The 15092-nt window shown below is 41.6% G+C and overlaps 1 protein-coding gene across 1 annotated transcript in view; it reads right to left on the minus strand.

The window, feature by feature from the left end:
• Window positions 1–15092, minus strand: part of LOC112971387 — a 118199-nt gene that overhangs the window by 47927 nt on the left and 55180 nt on the right. The window contains exons 3-4 of the mRNA XM_026076773.1: window positions 10646–10765; window positions 8797–8862 (exon numbers count right to left, since the gene is read on the minus strand). Of these exons, the coding sequence (XP_025932558.1) occupies window positions 8797–8862; window positions 10646–10765 (186 nt within the window). The remainder of the gene's footprint in view (window positions 1–8796; window positions 8863–10645; window positions 10766–15092) is intronic.

Genomic DNA, 15092 nt, shown 5'->3' on the forward strand with positions numbered 1-15092 from the left:
CCCAATGCTGCAAGTATGTACGAAGGAAACCCAGACCCCCGCGCTTGCGTGCCTGAGGTTTGCAAGGGGATGGCAGCAGCTACGGGTTGCCGCTGGGAGGAGAGGGGAGAAAAGGGGTAAGAGATGTCCATCTGGCCATCGTCAATAAGCTTTTAGATTTTAACAGGGGCCTGCCTGATATTTTATTTCTGAGTTAGACTGAAGCCTCTCTCTGTGAGGCTGGCCGCTTCTGCCTTTAAAAAGCAAATGCTAGCCAAATCTTTCTAAAATATTACCACTCTTCTTATTAGGAGATTCTTCTTCTGAGGAAGGAAGAACTGCTCCTATAAAGGATGTAGGGAACAACGTTGTGATTGCTTTTTCCTCTTATAGATAACCTGAATGTTAACATCCGTGTGAGAACGTGTGGGAGCAAAGCACAAGCCTATCTTTAGGGAGTGTTTTTTCATCCAAAGGATCCCAGTGACCTCTACACCACCAGTAACGCTCATCTTGCTGGAGAGCTATGAGCGCATAGCAAGCAAAGGATAGCTAAGACCCTATGGAAACAAGGTCCATGGGGCCCAGCAAGGTCAAGGATTTCATCAGCTTCAGAAGTGAAGCTCATATTCAAGAAACTGGGAAATATAAGCTCCTGTGCTGCTGCTACCCTATAGCAAATAGCTGCTAAGAAGAGGCAACTAATAGGCACATCAGCCACTTCTGAAATGTGGACATCAATTGAGCGGAACCCAGAAGATGGTCCGATAGCATCACTACGTGAAGGACATCAGGAAATGAAAACTGCTGTATCTATTTGAAACTAAAAGCGATATTTTGAACAGGAAGTTGGATAATAATGGGAGCAGCAGAAATTAATGTCTACAAGAAGAAAAATAAACCAACGGTGTGCATTTCGATTATCTGAAAAAAAGAACAGGCATTTAGGGCAGAAATGGAAAGTATTGGCTTTCTTATGTATAGAGCTTATTTATGATTACTTCCACAAACAGAGCGCATCTCTGGGAACACGTGCAGACAGTCTTGTGCTTGTGCCACCACTGCTCCAAGCCAGTTTCAAGCCATGTTCCTGCATTAGCATGGTGCTGTTCCTGAACTGTTAAGCTCAGATCCCCCAAAAGGCTTATTAGCTGAGGTGCAGGGCCATGGTACAGACTATACGGTGCATGGACCGTAGCTGAGCGGGTGTGATGATCTGTACCCATCCAGCTAAACACCCCTTTAGACTCAAACGAACGCAGCACCCATTTGGGCTGCTCATAAAGAAAACATTTCTTTCCAAGTGGTCTGTGTCCATTAGCTCTGACTATACGGGATATGACCGAGAGTCTCACAGAAGCTCAGCCCCAGCCTTCTGCAGCTTCCCGCCCCGTCCCTCTTTATGTGCCCAAACATGTTACTTTAATGTCAGTGGCAAATCTCTCTTTTGTCTCAGCTTGTTATGGATTTGGTCAAGCCTGGTCTTGTTCCTTTTGAAGTCAGCAGGAAAACTCTAGTGGGGGACAGGATAAAATCTTTTCCCATTCTCTAGCTTCTTTTAAGTGTCAGATTAACCTCATGCAATGCAACCTGAAGTCCTTCGCCCTAACTGGTCCCACTCCTTTAGCCACTAGGTTTTATCCTCTGGAGTTTGTATCCTGGAGTCCCAGCGACAGCAGCAAGAACAGCTGCCAACATCCTGGGAATATCTGCTTTGGAATCTCAACTACTGTGTGAAGTTGCTGCTCTCCAGTTTGAGATTTGTGTTTGCAGAGGAAATCTGTCCAACAACAACATCAAGAGAGAGGAAAAAAAGGAGGAAAAAGGGCTTTATATAACAGAATTAACAGAGCTGTTGCAATAGTAACATGAAGTTAACAGGCAACTTTTCCTCCTTCTCTCCCCCTACCCCAACCTCCTCCTCTAGCAGCAGTTTCATTTGTTTTTGTTTCCAAGCTTCTTTTACTGGCCACTCACACAGCCCAGCTCCCTTTGTCTAATTTGGATCTCGAGCTTCCATGCAACCGACTCTTGCTGTAACTGTAAATCTTTTTATGGCCCTTCTGCCTCTGAACTGTAAAAGCAATGCCACTGTAAGCTGCCTAAATGGGTCGTAAATCCACTTAGTGCACTGAATGAGGAAAAAAGTTTTTAAGGGAAGGAGGCAAAAAAAAGGCAAACTAAGGTGGCTGGAGGGACACAGGGGAAAAAAACACAAGAAAGTATTTGCTAAATGGAACTGAAATAGCAGGAGTCAAAGGGAAAATATGAATTCTGGGGGGAAAAAAAAAGATGAAATAATGAGTCCTGGTGGTAAAAACAAAATGCTTCTGAAGAACTAGTCAGTTTATTAATGCTCCAAGATTTATGGGAGGATGTTGGTTGCCCTCCACTCCTGTTGGCATCAACAGGACTTTGCAGTGCCGGGCGATTCTGAGACTCCTAGCAGCTAATAGTCTCTATTTTTCCGCTGGGTGGTCCAGGGGCTGGTATCTGCGTCTAATTCTAGCTCTGTTGCACTGCATGACTGACACACAGGTTAAAGCATGGCTCTGTGCCTTGGTTTACTCATCTGTAAATGGGAGATAAAGATATTTCCCTGCTTTGTAAAGCGTTTTGAGAGGTGCTGTTGCACACCACCAAGCTTAAATGCCACCACCAAAGGACCAGAACCTATTCCAGTGGCAGCCAATAGCAGCAGTTTCATTTGTTTCAGAAGTGGAGCTAACCCAACATGGGCAACGTTTCTCTATAATTTATTGCATTTATCACCACAGTATCTGAGCTCTACGGGTATTATCCAAATTCCACTGAATTCAGCGAGCGTCTTTCCACTGCTTTCAATAAGTTTTGGATTTGACCCCAAAGTCACAAAAAACTGAGGAATATGTCAAAAGAATGTAAGTGGGTGTGAGTTGAAATTGAGGAGTTTGGAGACTGGAGTATGCAGAACAGTAGCTATTTAAAGACCAAGCTTGCTACTGAGTGTTCCCTTTTAATAGGGTTATATAAATACATTCCCGTCTCAATATATGTGGAAAAACAGGCAGTGAGGTGAGACTCTACTGCTTTATTTCTTATGGGAAATATTGTGCATAGCTAAACCACCTCTTCCCCTTTCCTCACCCACCACCCACAGTCCCTGGAAGCGTTCAGCAGCTGTGTACAGTGTGAAGAGTCACATCCGGGAGCACTGCTAGAGTTAGAAAGTTCACAGCCCTGCCTTTATAATAAAGTCCCTGTTTTCATTGCGTTCTCACTTCGCCCTAAAGACTTGATCTGAATTTTGGCACTCAACATGTCAGAATGGGAGGTGAGACTGGCTATGCCTTTTTTATTATTTTATTGCTCTGTTCCCTCACAAGGAAAAGAGAGAAAAAAAATCAAAAAATGTTCTTGCTTGGCTCTTTTTGCAAAGAACAAATGAGTTTCAGTACAGTTCCCCGTGGCCAGGTGTCCGCTTCAGAAAGTCACTGCCAGAATGGACACCAAGTGGCATCTCAATTACCAGCCCCAAGAAAAAGGACAGTGGCCAAAGAGGACTGAAAAGCAAACTCCTTTCTTGTTTCACCAGTACTGTATGTGCAGTACGCTGACTGACAGTTCAGGTCAAGGGACGCTGATACCGTGACTTAAAAGAATCCTATTAAAATGATGGAAATCTTTGACTATCAAAAGTGGGGTCTGCACCTGGACAGTAATTATGTTTCAAAGAAAATCCATCTGGTATTTTATTGCTTATTCTCTCYGTGCTCTTAGTGTGCAAGAACAATACAAGGCCTGGAAAATTTCATATCAGAAAGCTTCCAAAAAGCTGTTCACACTCTCTCAGGGCAATAAGCCACACAAATTTCTGCAATATTATCTCAATTAGGGGTAACAATTGAAATAAGCATTTTTGTAAAGCCTTCCTAAAAACACTGATGTGGAGCCTCAGAACAGGCAAACTCCTGCAAATTCTACCAAACTCAGCAGAGCCTATATACCTGAGGAGCAGCTAAATCTTCAGCATCTGCAAAGTTTTATGACTACAGCTGAAGTCAACTTAAGCCAAGTTTTGCCATCGGTAGAGCTACAGCAGTCTGCCTGCACTGCCGATTGAACCCTGTCTGCATTTACGTTTTGGAGAGTAGGACACCATGGGGTGCAGGACAGGGCAGTGATAGGAGTTTCTCTGGCCAGATGAGAACCAGCTCCAAGAGGATCGCTGTATGCATACGTTAACAATGCCAGTCTTGAGCTAACAGATGATTACAGTCATTATTTCTTACGTATCTTGATTTTTTAGTGATCACGTGATTGAAGGCTGGAGTAGACATTACTGGCTAGCTGATAGCAGCAAAGTCATCATGAATGAAACCAGTGTAACAGAATTTGGCTATAATCCACATTCACTTTAAATTTGTGCAACCTCTAGTGCAGAATTAAAATGGAAATAGTCACAGATTCAATCTACTTTTGACTTCTGATGCTCCTTGCTTAGCGTGGGGGGTTTGAAATTTAGCAAGGAATTTGCACTTATTAGCACATATAAATTTATCAAGAATGTTTGGTCTTGCTGTTAAAGTCCAGACCTAGGACACAGGAATATGTGAGAATCTGAGTTTCATTTTCTAAAGGAAGCTTAGAAAACATATATTTCTGGTGAAAAACTTCACAAGTAAACCAGCTGCACCCAAAAAGCCAAGAAAGCAGAAAATAAGTAAACATATCCTGCAATGTTCTTTTCAAAAACCTATTTCATTATTTCTAAGATTTGGAAAGCCTCACTCATAATTTCTAAATACTTGGAACTAGAAACACTGCTGATATCTGGTCATCGTTGCTTCATACCGTGTCACCCAGATTCAAGGACAGATTTTTATCTCCTCAACTAAATCTAAGAGAGTAGATTTACTGAAGTAACTTGCAGACTCATACTTTAACAGCTTAGATTCAATACTAGATGTTGGCACCCAGTCTCCCACCCATCCAGTCTGTTTAAGTATCACTGCAGACACAGAAAGGAAGAGCATCCCAGGGACTATAGAGCATCCACTGGGCTACATTTTGGAATATTCAATATCAGATTGTGCTATAAACTGTCGCGTGTGACCCTGGCTACTGCAGGCAATGCTCAGGCCCCTTAGGTGAGTTAGGTGCTGGAGATCTGTGCCTTGGCCTCTTGGGCTTGAATTCCCCAAATGTGAAATAGAGATGACAGCACTGCTAATCCTCATAGCCGAGAACTACTAAAAATGCGCAATTAATATAATAACAGAGTCCAGGGCATCACTACACCACACTTGGGGAGTCTGGTACAGACTCACTTTAGGARAGCCTGTATGTCTATATGAACAGCAAAAATGCTTGGCAGAGATGCTAGCTCAGGAACGTGCACCAGCGCAGCATGGAAAAGCGCGATGGGGGCACTTACAGTTGTGAGCTGGCTCCACCGCAGAGGGCTTGGGTACGTCAGCACCGCGCGTCACCTCACCGGGGAGGAACGGCACTGCGTAACGTCAGGCTGGAGAGAGCAGAATTACATCTGAAGCATGAAAATATTTCAATTTCTGAAGTTTTCAAATTTAAAAAGGTAACTTTGCTTTCCRAGGAATATTTACAGTTCATCTGACAGCCCTTTTTCCTTTTCTTGGATGGAAATTTGTGACTAGCTCTGAACTATTTCTTTATTTCTGCTTGTTTTGCTTTATTCTTCTGACCATGCTTAGGATCAGAAGAATTTATTTTGGAGTCAGTATCAACTTTTCTGTTTGTGTCCGTTTACTTTGGCTCAGGTTCCTAAATTCATACACACCAACAACCATCTACACCTACGCACAAGCTAGCCAGCCCATTAAAGAGAAAAAGCCTCCTCTCAGCTGGAAGAGAACCTGCTGTCGACAAGCTCGCTCCCCTCTGAACCGTAACCTTTGACTTGTCCTGTGGGGGAGAAGGCAGAAATGCAATCAGGTGCAGAATGCCAATACATCCCTCTGGGGTGACAGACATCCAATTTCCAAGCAACCATTAAAAGGCCCATATGGAATTTCATGTTTAATATGAACCTACAAGCAATAGGAAACCCAACAGCGAGCTCACGCCGTGCGTTACTTCTGCCTGCGAGCATGTGTCAGCAGCTGAGCCTTTTCAGGTGCTCTCCTCTGCAAGGTCAGAGCGCTACGGGGATGTTCGGTATGCTCGGGGTGCTCTTTTATTTTATTTTTTTAACTAAGAATGCAGCTGCCCAGTCCATCTGAGGAGGGCACAGCTTTGAGAAAGATGCGGGAATAAGCTGAAGGCACGAGGGTCAGGCAGAACATCTCTAAGACTGTACGCAACATTAGACAAACGAAAAACTTTTGATTTTTCACCTAGTATTCCACAGCAAACTTGGATTTCTCAAGATTATCTTCAAAGCCACATAACAGCTAATGACTAATTGCATTTTCCTCAACAGTCTTCCACAGACAGGAAAAAAAAAATCCTATCTAGAGTCTCTCTATTTGTATCAAAATGTTGTTTTCCCAACCTCTGGCATCAGGGCAGCAGCAACGGAGCCAGCGCGTGTACCAGGGAAACCGCTGGGCTAGGGGCAACTGCTGCAGTCGACGAACCTCTGGAAATGAAGACGAAACGAGGCTCAGGCCTGTGCAGCACATCGATAAGCTTTTGGCCCCCATTTCAGCATGACCCAACAGGTTTAAATTGCTTCATTTCTCAACCAGCCAAGAGCAAACGGGTGTAGATGTAATATGGCTGTTCACAGGAAATCTCTCCTGATTGATTTAGCTTCTCCTCCTCGGTAGTGTGTGGGAGTCGTACGGCTCAGGCACATAAATTACCCACAGAACACCTTCCACGGTTGTGTAAAGTGTACACGTTGTGGCCCCAGCAGAGGAGCGGCTTTTGTGAAGCTCTAAGAATACACAGAAGTTTTAGTTGCTCCACAAAAATATGGCCTCACTTTAAAATGATAATTTCAGTAAAATAAAATAACTTTGATTATTTTTTAATTAAACAAAGGAATAAACAAAAAATGCTTTTGGCTGTAAAATAAGTGCATTTTTAGGAGTTTTGTTTGTTTTTTTGGAAACCAGTAAGAGTTATGAAATTCAGACAAGCTTTCAGTTTTCATTAACAAAAGATTTCAACAGTTTGGGCTTTGTTTTCGACCTTTTGAAACAAGAAAACCCAAAGATGCTTCATTTTTATGCGACTGTGTTTACAGAAGAAAATTTCTACTAGCACTGCTACATGGTTATGTCTGGGGGATGAGTAACAAGACACTGGAGAATTATTCGTAAGAATCATTTATGTGAATTATATACTTTCTTGTGACTGGAACAAGGATCTTGTTGCAGGCTGCRATACTCTGAGTTTCTACCCACAGGCAGATGTACTGCGGAGGAGAACAGTCACTTAAGTCTAGATTAAAGATAGCAGAGATTAAAATTAGTTGGTAGATATTCAAGAAAAGGGGTCTTTTGGTCTCAGGTTTGCACAGCACGTGACAGTGGGGCCCTGATTCAAGACTGCATTTCCCAAGTGACACAACAATGACAAAAATACAGATACACAACAATAAAAATTAGTAAAAGAACAGGCCTTCTCTTCAGGATGACTTGAATACATGTAAGAGCCAAGCTTTTGCTGGAAGAGGAAGGCTGTGAGAAGAAAGGAGAGGGAGATATTCTGCAGGCCTATGCTTAATATTCATATTATACTGCAAGAAGATTAGGTTTTAGACCAGGTCATGTGGACAAACATATGACATGAGATTTTTAGAGTGATTATCTGGGAGCCTAAGTTTTTAAAAAGCCCATAGTCCATCTAGCTCTAAATAAAATGTCTCAAAGTTATTTTCCATCTTCAAGCTCAGAACTTCAAAAGTACCCCAAATGGGAAGACTTCTCCTTCTGCTTAACCAAGCCAATTCCCATGGAGACTTTGTCACCAAGTCCAGCACAGGGTTACAAGATTCAGATTTTAGTATATTAATGTGTCTTCAGTTCTGAAATCTGCTTTGCTTGTCTGGCTACTATAAGGTAAATAGCACATAACTGCTGACTGCAGAAACACTGGCAAAGTTACCATCACAATCAACCTCTGGTATTTAATACTCATTAGCAAAATTTCACTGTTCATATCAGTTTGGGGAGAGAAGAAGGGAAAATTTATATATTTTAAACATAATATATTACTCGTTCAACGCAATATGAACTCCCGCAGCATAAAGAGCATCCTTGCAAGCCACTGCCAGAAATCTCCACTCGTCGTGCAGGCTCCCAATCAGCGTGTCCCCAATTCTCCCACCCAACGCTATGCACTCAGCAAAGCACACCTGCCATAAATCTCCAGGCATTACCAGCTTTCAGCGAAAACTCGGAACATTACGGCTGGGGGATGATGTATGGGGATGTCACTGACTCCCCCTCGCACACACATACCCCTTTCCCCTAGYGCAGGCATTTTTTATCGGCTTCAGTGACTCAGCCGTTAAACATATCCCAACCGTCAGGCTGAATGACAGCAGGCCGGCGGCGGCTTCGCCCCGCGCTCGCCCGCGAGCGTCGGCCGCTGCTGGGCCTGGGAGGGGGCAGGAGGAGAAGGGAGCCGGGCGTCATTAACTGCACAATCGAACGGGTTATGCTTCTCTGATTTCAATTAACCTTTGAACCTCCCGGTGACAAGGTCTCGTGGTTACCAACTAACTTCAGCAAAACCCAGATGTTGCAACCGGTTAACCCAACCTCAGATAGCGTCTAGGCAGGATTGGATGAGGGTCTCTTTTCAAATCACTCACCAAAAGAAAAATGAATAAAAACTCAGACTTACTTAATGCTGTTAAGCTGGAGCTGGGTTCTGATTCTGTTCCCATTTTGAAATCAGCTGCAGAATTCACTAATGGGAGGAAAATGAAGTCATAAGACCCAAGGAAATACATTAATGACATTAAGGACACAGGCATTTAAAGCCTGCAAAACAGATTATTGTGCAACTACAGATAAATAAAAAGTTATTTGTTCAAGAAAGATTGAGATAAGCACAGAGCTGACATCAGAGAATAAACCAACCCAGCTAAGTTAAGGATAGATTTTACCACTTACTCATGTTTTTTAAAGAGAACACTTTTCAGCTTTAAAATCCACCCAGAGTTTTAGAGGTTCAGTACAAAAGATTCTTCCAAAATCCTACATGAATTGCATAGATTTCTAGCTTACAATAAAGCTACAACTGAAAACTAACATTGATCAAAAAAATGCAAAATTTTTAATGAAAACATCTTTTGAATTATTCCACCTTTTTAAATTCAGAAACTGGAAAGATAAATCCTGTTTTTGCTGTCATTTGTTTTCAACACAGTTTTGCTACTTAAAATGTTGACCAGCTGTGTTTAGAGGACATAGCTTTAATTCTGCTATCATTTATATGGCTGTGAAGGCTAAACAGGATAAACTGTTATCACTCTGCCTATTGGCTTAAATGAATTTGCTCCCCATCTTTAAGCAGCTACAAATGAGAGCCAAATCTGAACTGATGATAGTAGACTGCACTTCCATGTTGCTGTAGACACAACACAGGGTATGAGACATACGGAAGTGTATTAAAGCAAAATCGAAGGCTATTGTTCTTAAAAGAATACAAGTATCAGAAAATGTGGCAGACGACTAACATTTTAAACATATGTATTATTCTGTAAGCAATTTCAAGACAATTTCAAGATGAAACCACAGCTCATGCTATAGATAACAAACCTTTCTTTAAAAACGTACTAAGAAAATATCAGTTTGTAAAAAAAAAATTTATGAAGATTATGAATTCATTAAAGAAAATGTGCTGACTGAAAAGCATAGATTATTGTCAACCACTTCTAGGACTTTATTATTCAATTCTTCATACTTCAAATAATACAACAATAAGTCAAGCTCATCAAAAGCCTACCAACCTTTTACTCATAACAGTAAGTAATTATTTCTTTTGAGTAACTTCTTGTAATGTAAATCTCACAATCTAGCCTGATATTATCAACCTTTTCTATCATAACAGATATTTAAAGTATCTGCAGTGAATAAGAGCCCACATCTTTGAAGAAATTTTAGTGGATGCATTTAAGAAATTCCTGTTAGAAACTGGACGATTCCTACATTGTGGCAGACTGCAGGAATGTCCTTCAATTTCTTACACGTTAGTAGCCATATCTAATAAAGTCTAATGTCCCAAGGATAGAAGCATCTGGYGCTTCTCCCCTGATCAATAATATTCAGCAGAAGTCCCCTCTTTCAGCAGCAGCATAAATTTTCAGATATATGCAAATAGACTTGCTAATGTTAATTGCCAGGGCTGATTGGTGATTAATTTTTTGATTATGATCAATCATTCCCCAAGAATCTTAATAAGACATTCAAGGCAATCTGCAAATTGATAATAATTAGGGATCCCAACTGGTAACGCATCCATGGCCGACTATAAAATGTCCCTGTGAGAGAGCGTGTTTCAGTGAACCAAGTTCCCCCTTTTGAAGAACAGAAAAGGGAAGGATCAAAGCGTCTAGAGCCTGCTGGGACACTTCTGGCATCCTCTAACAGCAGTAACCACGCTGACTTCTTTGCGTACATTGTACGGTAGGAAATTAAATGGGGAGTTGTTTATGTGAAAATGCTTTGGAAACATTACCCCAACTCACCGCCGTCTGACCAACAGCCCTTCCGACCAGGGCAAAGACGTGATCCTCCAGAGCACAGCGTCCAGAAGGACAAAACCTCCGCAGATGTCCACRAAGTCCACTGGGGGATTCCTGCTAGACCTGCAAAGGAACACACCGAACAGTGCCTTAAAACACAAATTTCAGGCTGTGCAAATTTAAAAAGACCTTTTTGATGTCTTYGGTCTAGTGCAGACCAGGTAATTGCATTAAGTTTCTAACAATACRTTAGAAGAGAAATGCTTCCCTACATGACACATGGTTGCACACTTGGGGGTAAAAGTTCAGAAATTGTTGTAAATGTTGTAGACTCAACTCAAAATATTGTATGACTTAATGCATTTTCTTAAAAAGTAAATTCTTTTACAAAGATAAATATCCTCATGCAGTGTTTTAAACCCAAACACTAAGCATTCCTGTGTACGAACCAGAAAGTTAGAGCGCCTGGAACAGGACGTGAAGGCTACCGAAGGAGCCAGCAAAGGCCCACGCTCGCAGCTTCCGCTCCTCGACACCGCTGCACGCTGGGGCTTGCGTAGCGGCGTTCGCAAAGCCACGTGCGATTTTTGTGCTCACACAGCTCTCGCTTACACGTTCCAGGGCGGCAGCCGAGCACCAGGCGCTCAAGCCATGGGCCGTGCACAGCAAGCGCCCAGTTCTGCTCCGCACCGAAAACTGGACAGGCAGATCTTGGCACCTGCTCAGAAGAGCTGAACATTCATCATCTGCTGTCAAAGATGAGTGACGTGCCGAAAGTGAAGAATACAGAGGAAGGAAATTAAGAGCACGCAATAAGCTCAGTACTGGCCTGTCATGTTCTACTAACATCCAGGTTTCGAAATTCCGATCTTTGTGGCTTAATTCTGATTTGCACAAAATATTCCTTTTAACATGTCAAGAACGGTGTAAAAGAGTTTGAATGCAAATGCAAATAAATCCCTGAGGTCTACAGTTCTTTCAGTGTTGCCAAATGTACCATTTTACGATGAGTTCCAAGGTATTTGTTGTTTTATTTGAAGAGCTTGCAGTTAGTACTATGTAAGTAGCTCAGCTTTTATTAGCAGCACCAAGTAGGACCTGGCCCCTACATTTTATGTTAAATTTCCTGAAGGGAAGTTAGGTTTCAGCTGAATGCTGTTTTGCACAGAAAGTGTCTTCTTCCAGAATGTGTCATCACTTCAATAAGAAATCAAAACATGCTTTTTATGAAAAGTCCAGCTTTAAAAGAAAACCTCTACACAAATACAAAAATACTTCATTTTTCTCCAACAGTTCCAATAAGAAAAAAAAMCTAGAGGAGTGTGTGCTTCCTTTCCTATATAATAAACAAGAACTGTTTATAAAAATGACACAAACATATACATGAGTTTTTAAACTATAAGAGGCATTTTTAAAAGTCTACCTCCACTTTTGGTTTCATTGCATTATTTCTCAGTCAGTTTCAAGAATTTTAAACACTTATTTAGGGAATTTAGTGGATTTTGCCAGCACAGAATGTAGCAAGTAGCTACAAACACCTTCACTTCAGTCAAAACTGGCCCAATTCTTTTCTCGTTGTTCCAGATCAAGAACAACTCATCTATTGGGAAGGGAGTGATTTTGTTGTTAAACTGATGTCTTTGATAAACAAATGAGGTCCATAATTTTTAAGTTAACATTCCAGTAGATTTTTTTCTTTTAAAGAATGCTGCATATTTTCTTAAACCAAATAAATGAACAAACGTTTAAGCTGTCTTTGCAGCTGAGGTTCCTCACTGCTCCCTTTATAAATCTAGCTCAGGAAAACTGAAATGCTAACACGTTTCTTGGATTTGGTCTGTCATTCCTCTCTAGCTCCTCGCACTTTTATAATTCACAAGGTCATGAGTACAAAATGTGCTTGTTAACTTACACAAGAATAAAGCTGTCAGATGGGCTGAAGCCTCCTTGTGTACCAGTTTAGTGAAATATGATTATCCAAGCTGTAAAATGGATAAACCTATTAAATTAATAAATCTGCTGCCCTGTAGCCTACCACTGATGTCACTGCCTTACCTACAAGGCACTCCTTCTTAAATTAATACTTGATAAAGGAATAAATCTTTTAAAGACATATACTGAAGCTTTGCATTGAAGAGTTATCCTTTGTGTTACAAACTGTAAGTATTTTTTACTACAACAGAGCTAAGAAAATGCAATGTGAATCCCAGAAAAAGAGAAATCTTCGAAAAATAGTATTACCCAGCTAACACTGTGGGCTGCTTCTTACCTGTACACAACTAATCGCCTCCCTGCTTCTTTCTTTATTCTAATGTGTGAGCGGATTTTAGTGCTCATGAAAGTGAAGGATAATTAGTAGGGTAGCGGATAAAGTGGAAGGGCACTGCCTTATCAAAGACAGATTGGGTCAGCCACATACGGGCAAAAGAAATCATGATTCACTTCTTTGGGCTGCTTTGATTTATTACTCTAAAGGCCTAACAATGAAGTTTCACATCAGGGGAGAGCAAAGGAAAAAAGGGTTTCAAAGGGTTCGCTGCCTTCTTAGAAGGCATTTAGCATATTGTGATTGCTGCTGTACAATATCATTGTTCCTTACTATTATTAATGGTCATCTATTACACAGACACCCTCATGGAGACCAGAAATGACTGTATGCTGCAAGGCACTGACCAAACCCACAGCAAGGCAAAAYCTCTGCCCCTACGATCTTACAGTCTAAAAAATAAAAATCAAAATGAAACAAGCAGACTGATGAAATGCGTTACTTTAAGATCACATGGCAGATGACCAGCAAAAATATGAAACCGAACACAGATGCCCTAATCCCAGTCCAGCGCCCACAGATAAACTGGTATTTCAATAAGGTTAAAAGGAGATAAAAATAAAATCCCAGCTCATCCAAAAGCACCCCAAAACATGCTCAAAACTCAAAAGTGAATTTGTAGAAGGAAACAGGAAATGAAAACTAAAGAGGGCTGACATGATTACGGGGTGTTAATAAGAGAAGACATAAGCCAGGGGCCTTGATGTACAACTAGACAACAAGAGGTTACGTTTGGAGTCAGGGCTATGCTAATTTGCAAACGTGGGCCCATTTCATTAAGTGAGCTGAGAGACAGGCTGTCTCAGTCCAGCAGAGAGGGATCTCATTATCCATGTAGGGAGCAAGAGATAAGAATCTTTTAATAATTGCTGGGAATTTTTTTATGATGATATGGAATGCCAATTTATGCCTCTCCACTCAACGCGGATAAAAACCAGCCTCCTCCGCAGTCCAAACCGGCCCCCCCTCACCCCCCAGCTGTGGCCATTAGGACAGGGAGGCAAAGCAGAGACTAATATGCTTGCCCGGGAGACCAATGCTGCAAAACTCCATTAAATGCACTTCATAGGGGAAACATGTTTGTTTACGGTGGATGAAAAACTTTGCCAACCCTTTTTACTTAATTATTAATAAGCAAAGCTGTAGGATTTGGGGCCCAATCCAAACCCCAGCACGGTCAACAGGCAAAACTCCTGCTGACAAGTAGTCTTTGCATCAAATCCTTTACGAATGTCTTGTTRAGGAATGGTCCTGATTTGACACCTCTGGAAAAAAGCCAAAGRACATGTACTGCTTTGGCAAGAGTTGTTCACATTTCCTTCCCCTCGTCCCTCTCTCCAAAACACATCCACTGCAGCCATGAGAAAGGACCTTTTCAGCAACCAGAGGTTAGTGCAAACAGTCACTCCCTTCCTGGCAAGATGCAGTAAGTATCCCACTTCAGACCAAGCATATCACAAGTTACGTGATAGGAACAAATTTAATCTATAGGGAACTAATTTTGAGAGACTTGCATCTTTCACATGACCATCCCAACACTTCTGGCTGCTACTCAAAGTATTGGCATAATAAAGCAGCAGTAAAGTCAGACAAGGTCTCGTGTTCGCGTTTCACTGCATAATATTTGCTGAAGGCTACGACAGAGGAACAATAACTTACTGAAATCACTCTAATAGTGTTAAACTTCTAAGAATTAAGTTTTCCTGCTCCCCAAGCTTCCACTGCAAGGAAAGGAAAAGCACTGATCTGTCAGCAGAGCCAAACCTGCTCTCATTCGCCTGAAGTCACTGAGCTGGATTGCACGTTAGCGTTGGCAAACACTGTCCAGGGAACTCAGAAGCAGTGCTTATCTCTAAAGCTGGCTGCAGGATTTGCTTTTATGCACAGCGTCAGCCTAAGGATTATGTACGACCTAAGTATCTTCACACAAGGACCAAAATTATATGGACCTCTTCAACTGACCTTGCTTCTTTTCCAGTTTCTAGTTATTTGTGAACAATCTCTACAATTTCTATTTGAAATGATTYGGCAAATAGCTTTTGTGAAAGACGCTCAGTATTCACTTTGTGGGCGAGATCGTGGTGCTTCGCATTTGAAAGGGAGCTGGCTTTTCTGGATAAAGAG

The sequence above is a fragment of the Apteryx rowi genome, unplaced genomic scaffold (assembly GCF_003343035.1).
Source record: "Apteryx rowi isolate R43461 unplaced genomic scaffold, aptRow1 scaffold_44, whole genome shotgun sequence".
Lineage (NCBI taxonomy): Eukaryota > Metazoa > Chordata > Aves > Apterygiformes > Apterygidae > Apteryx > Apteryx rowi.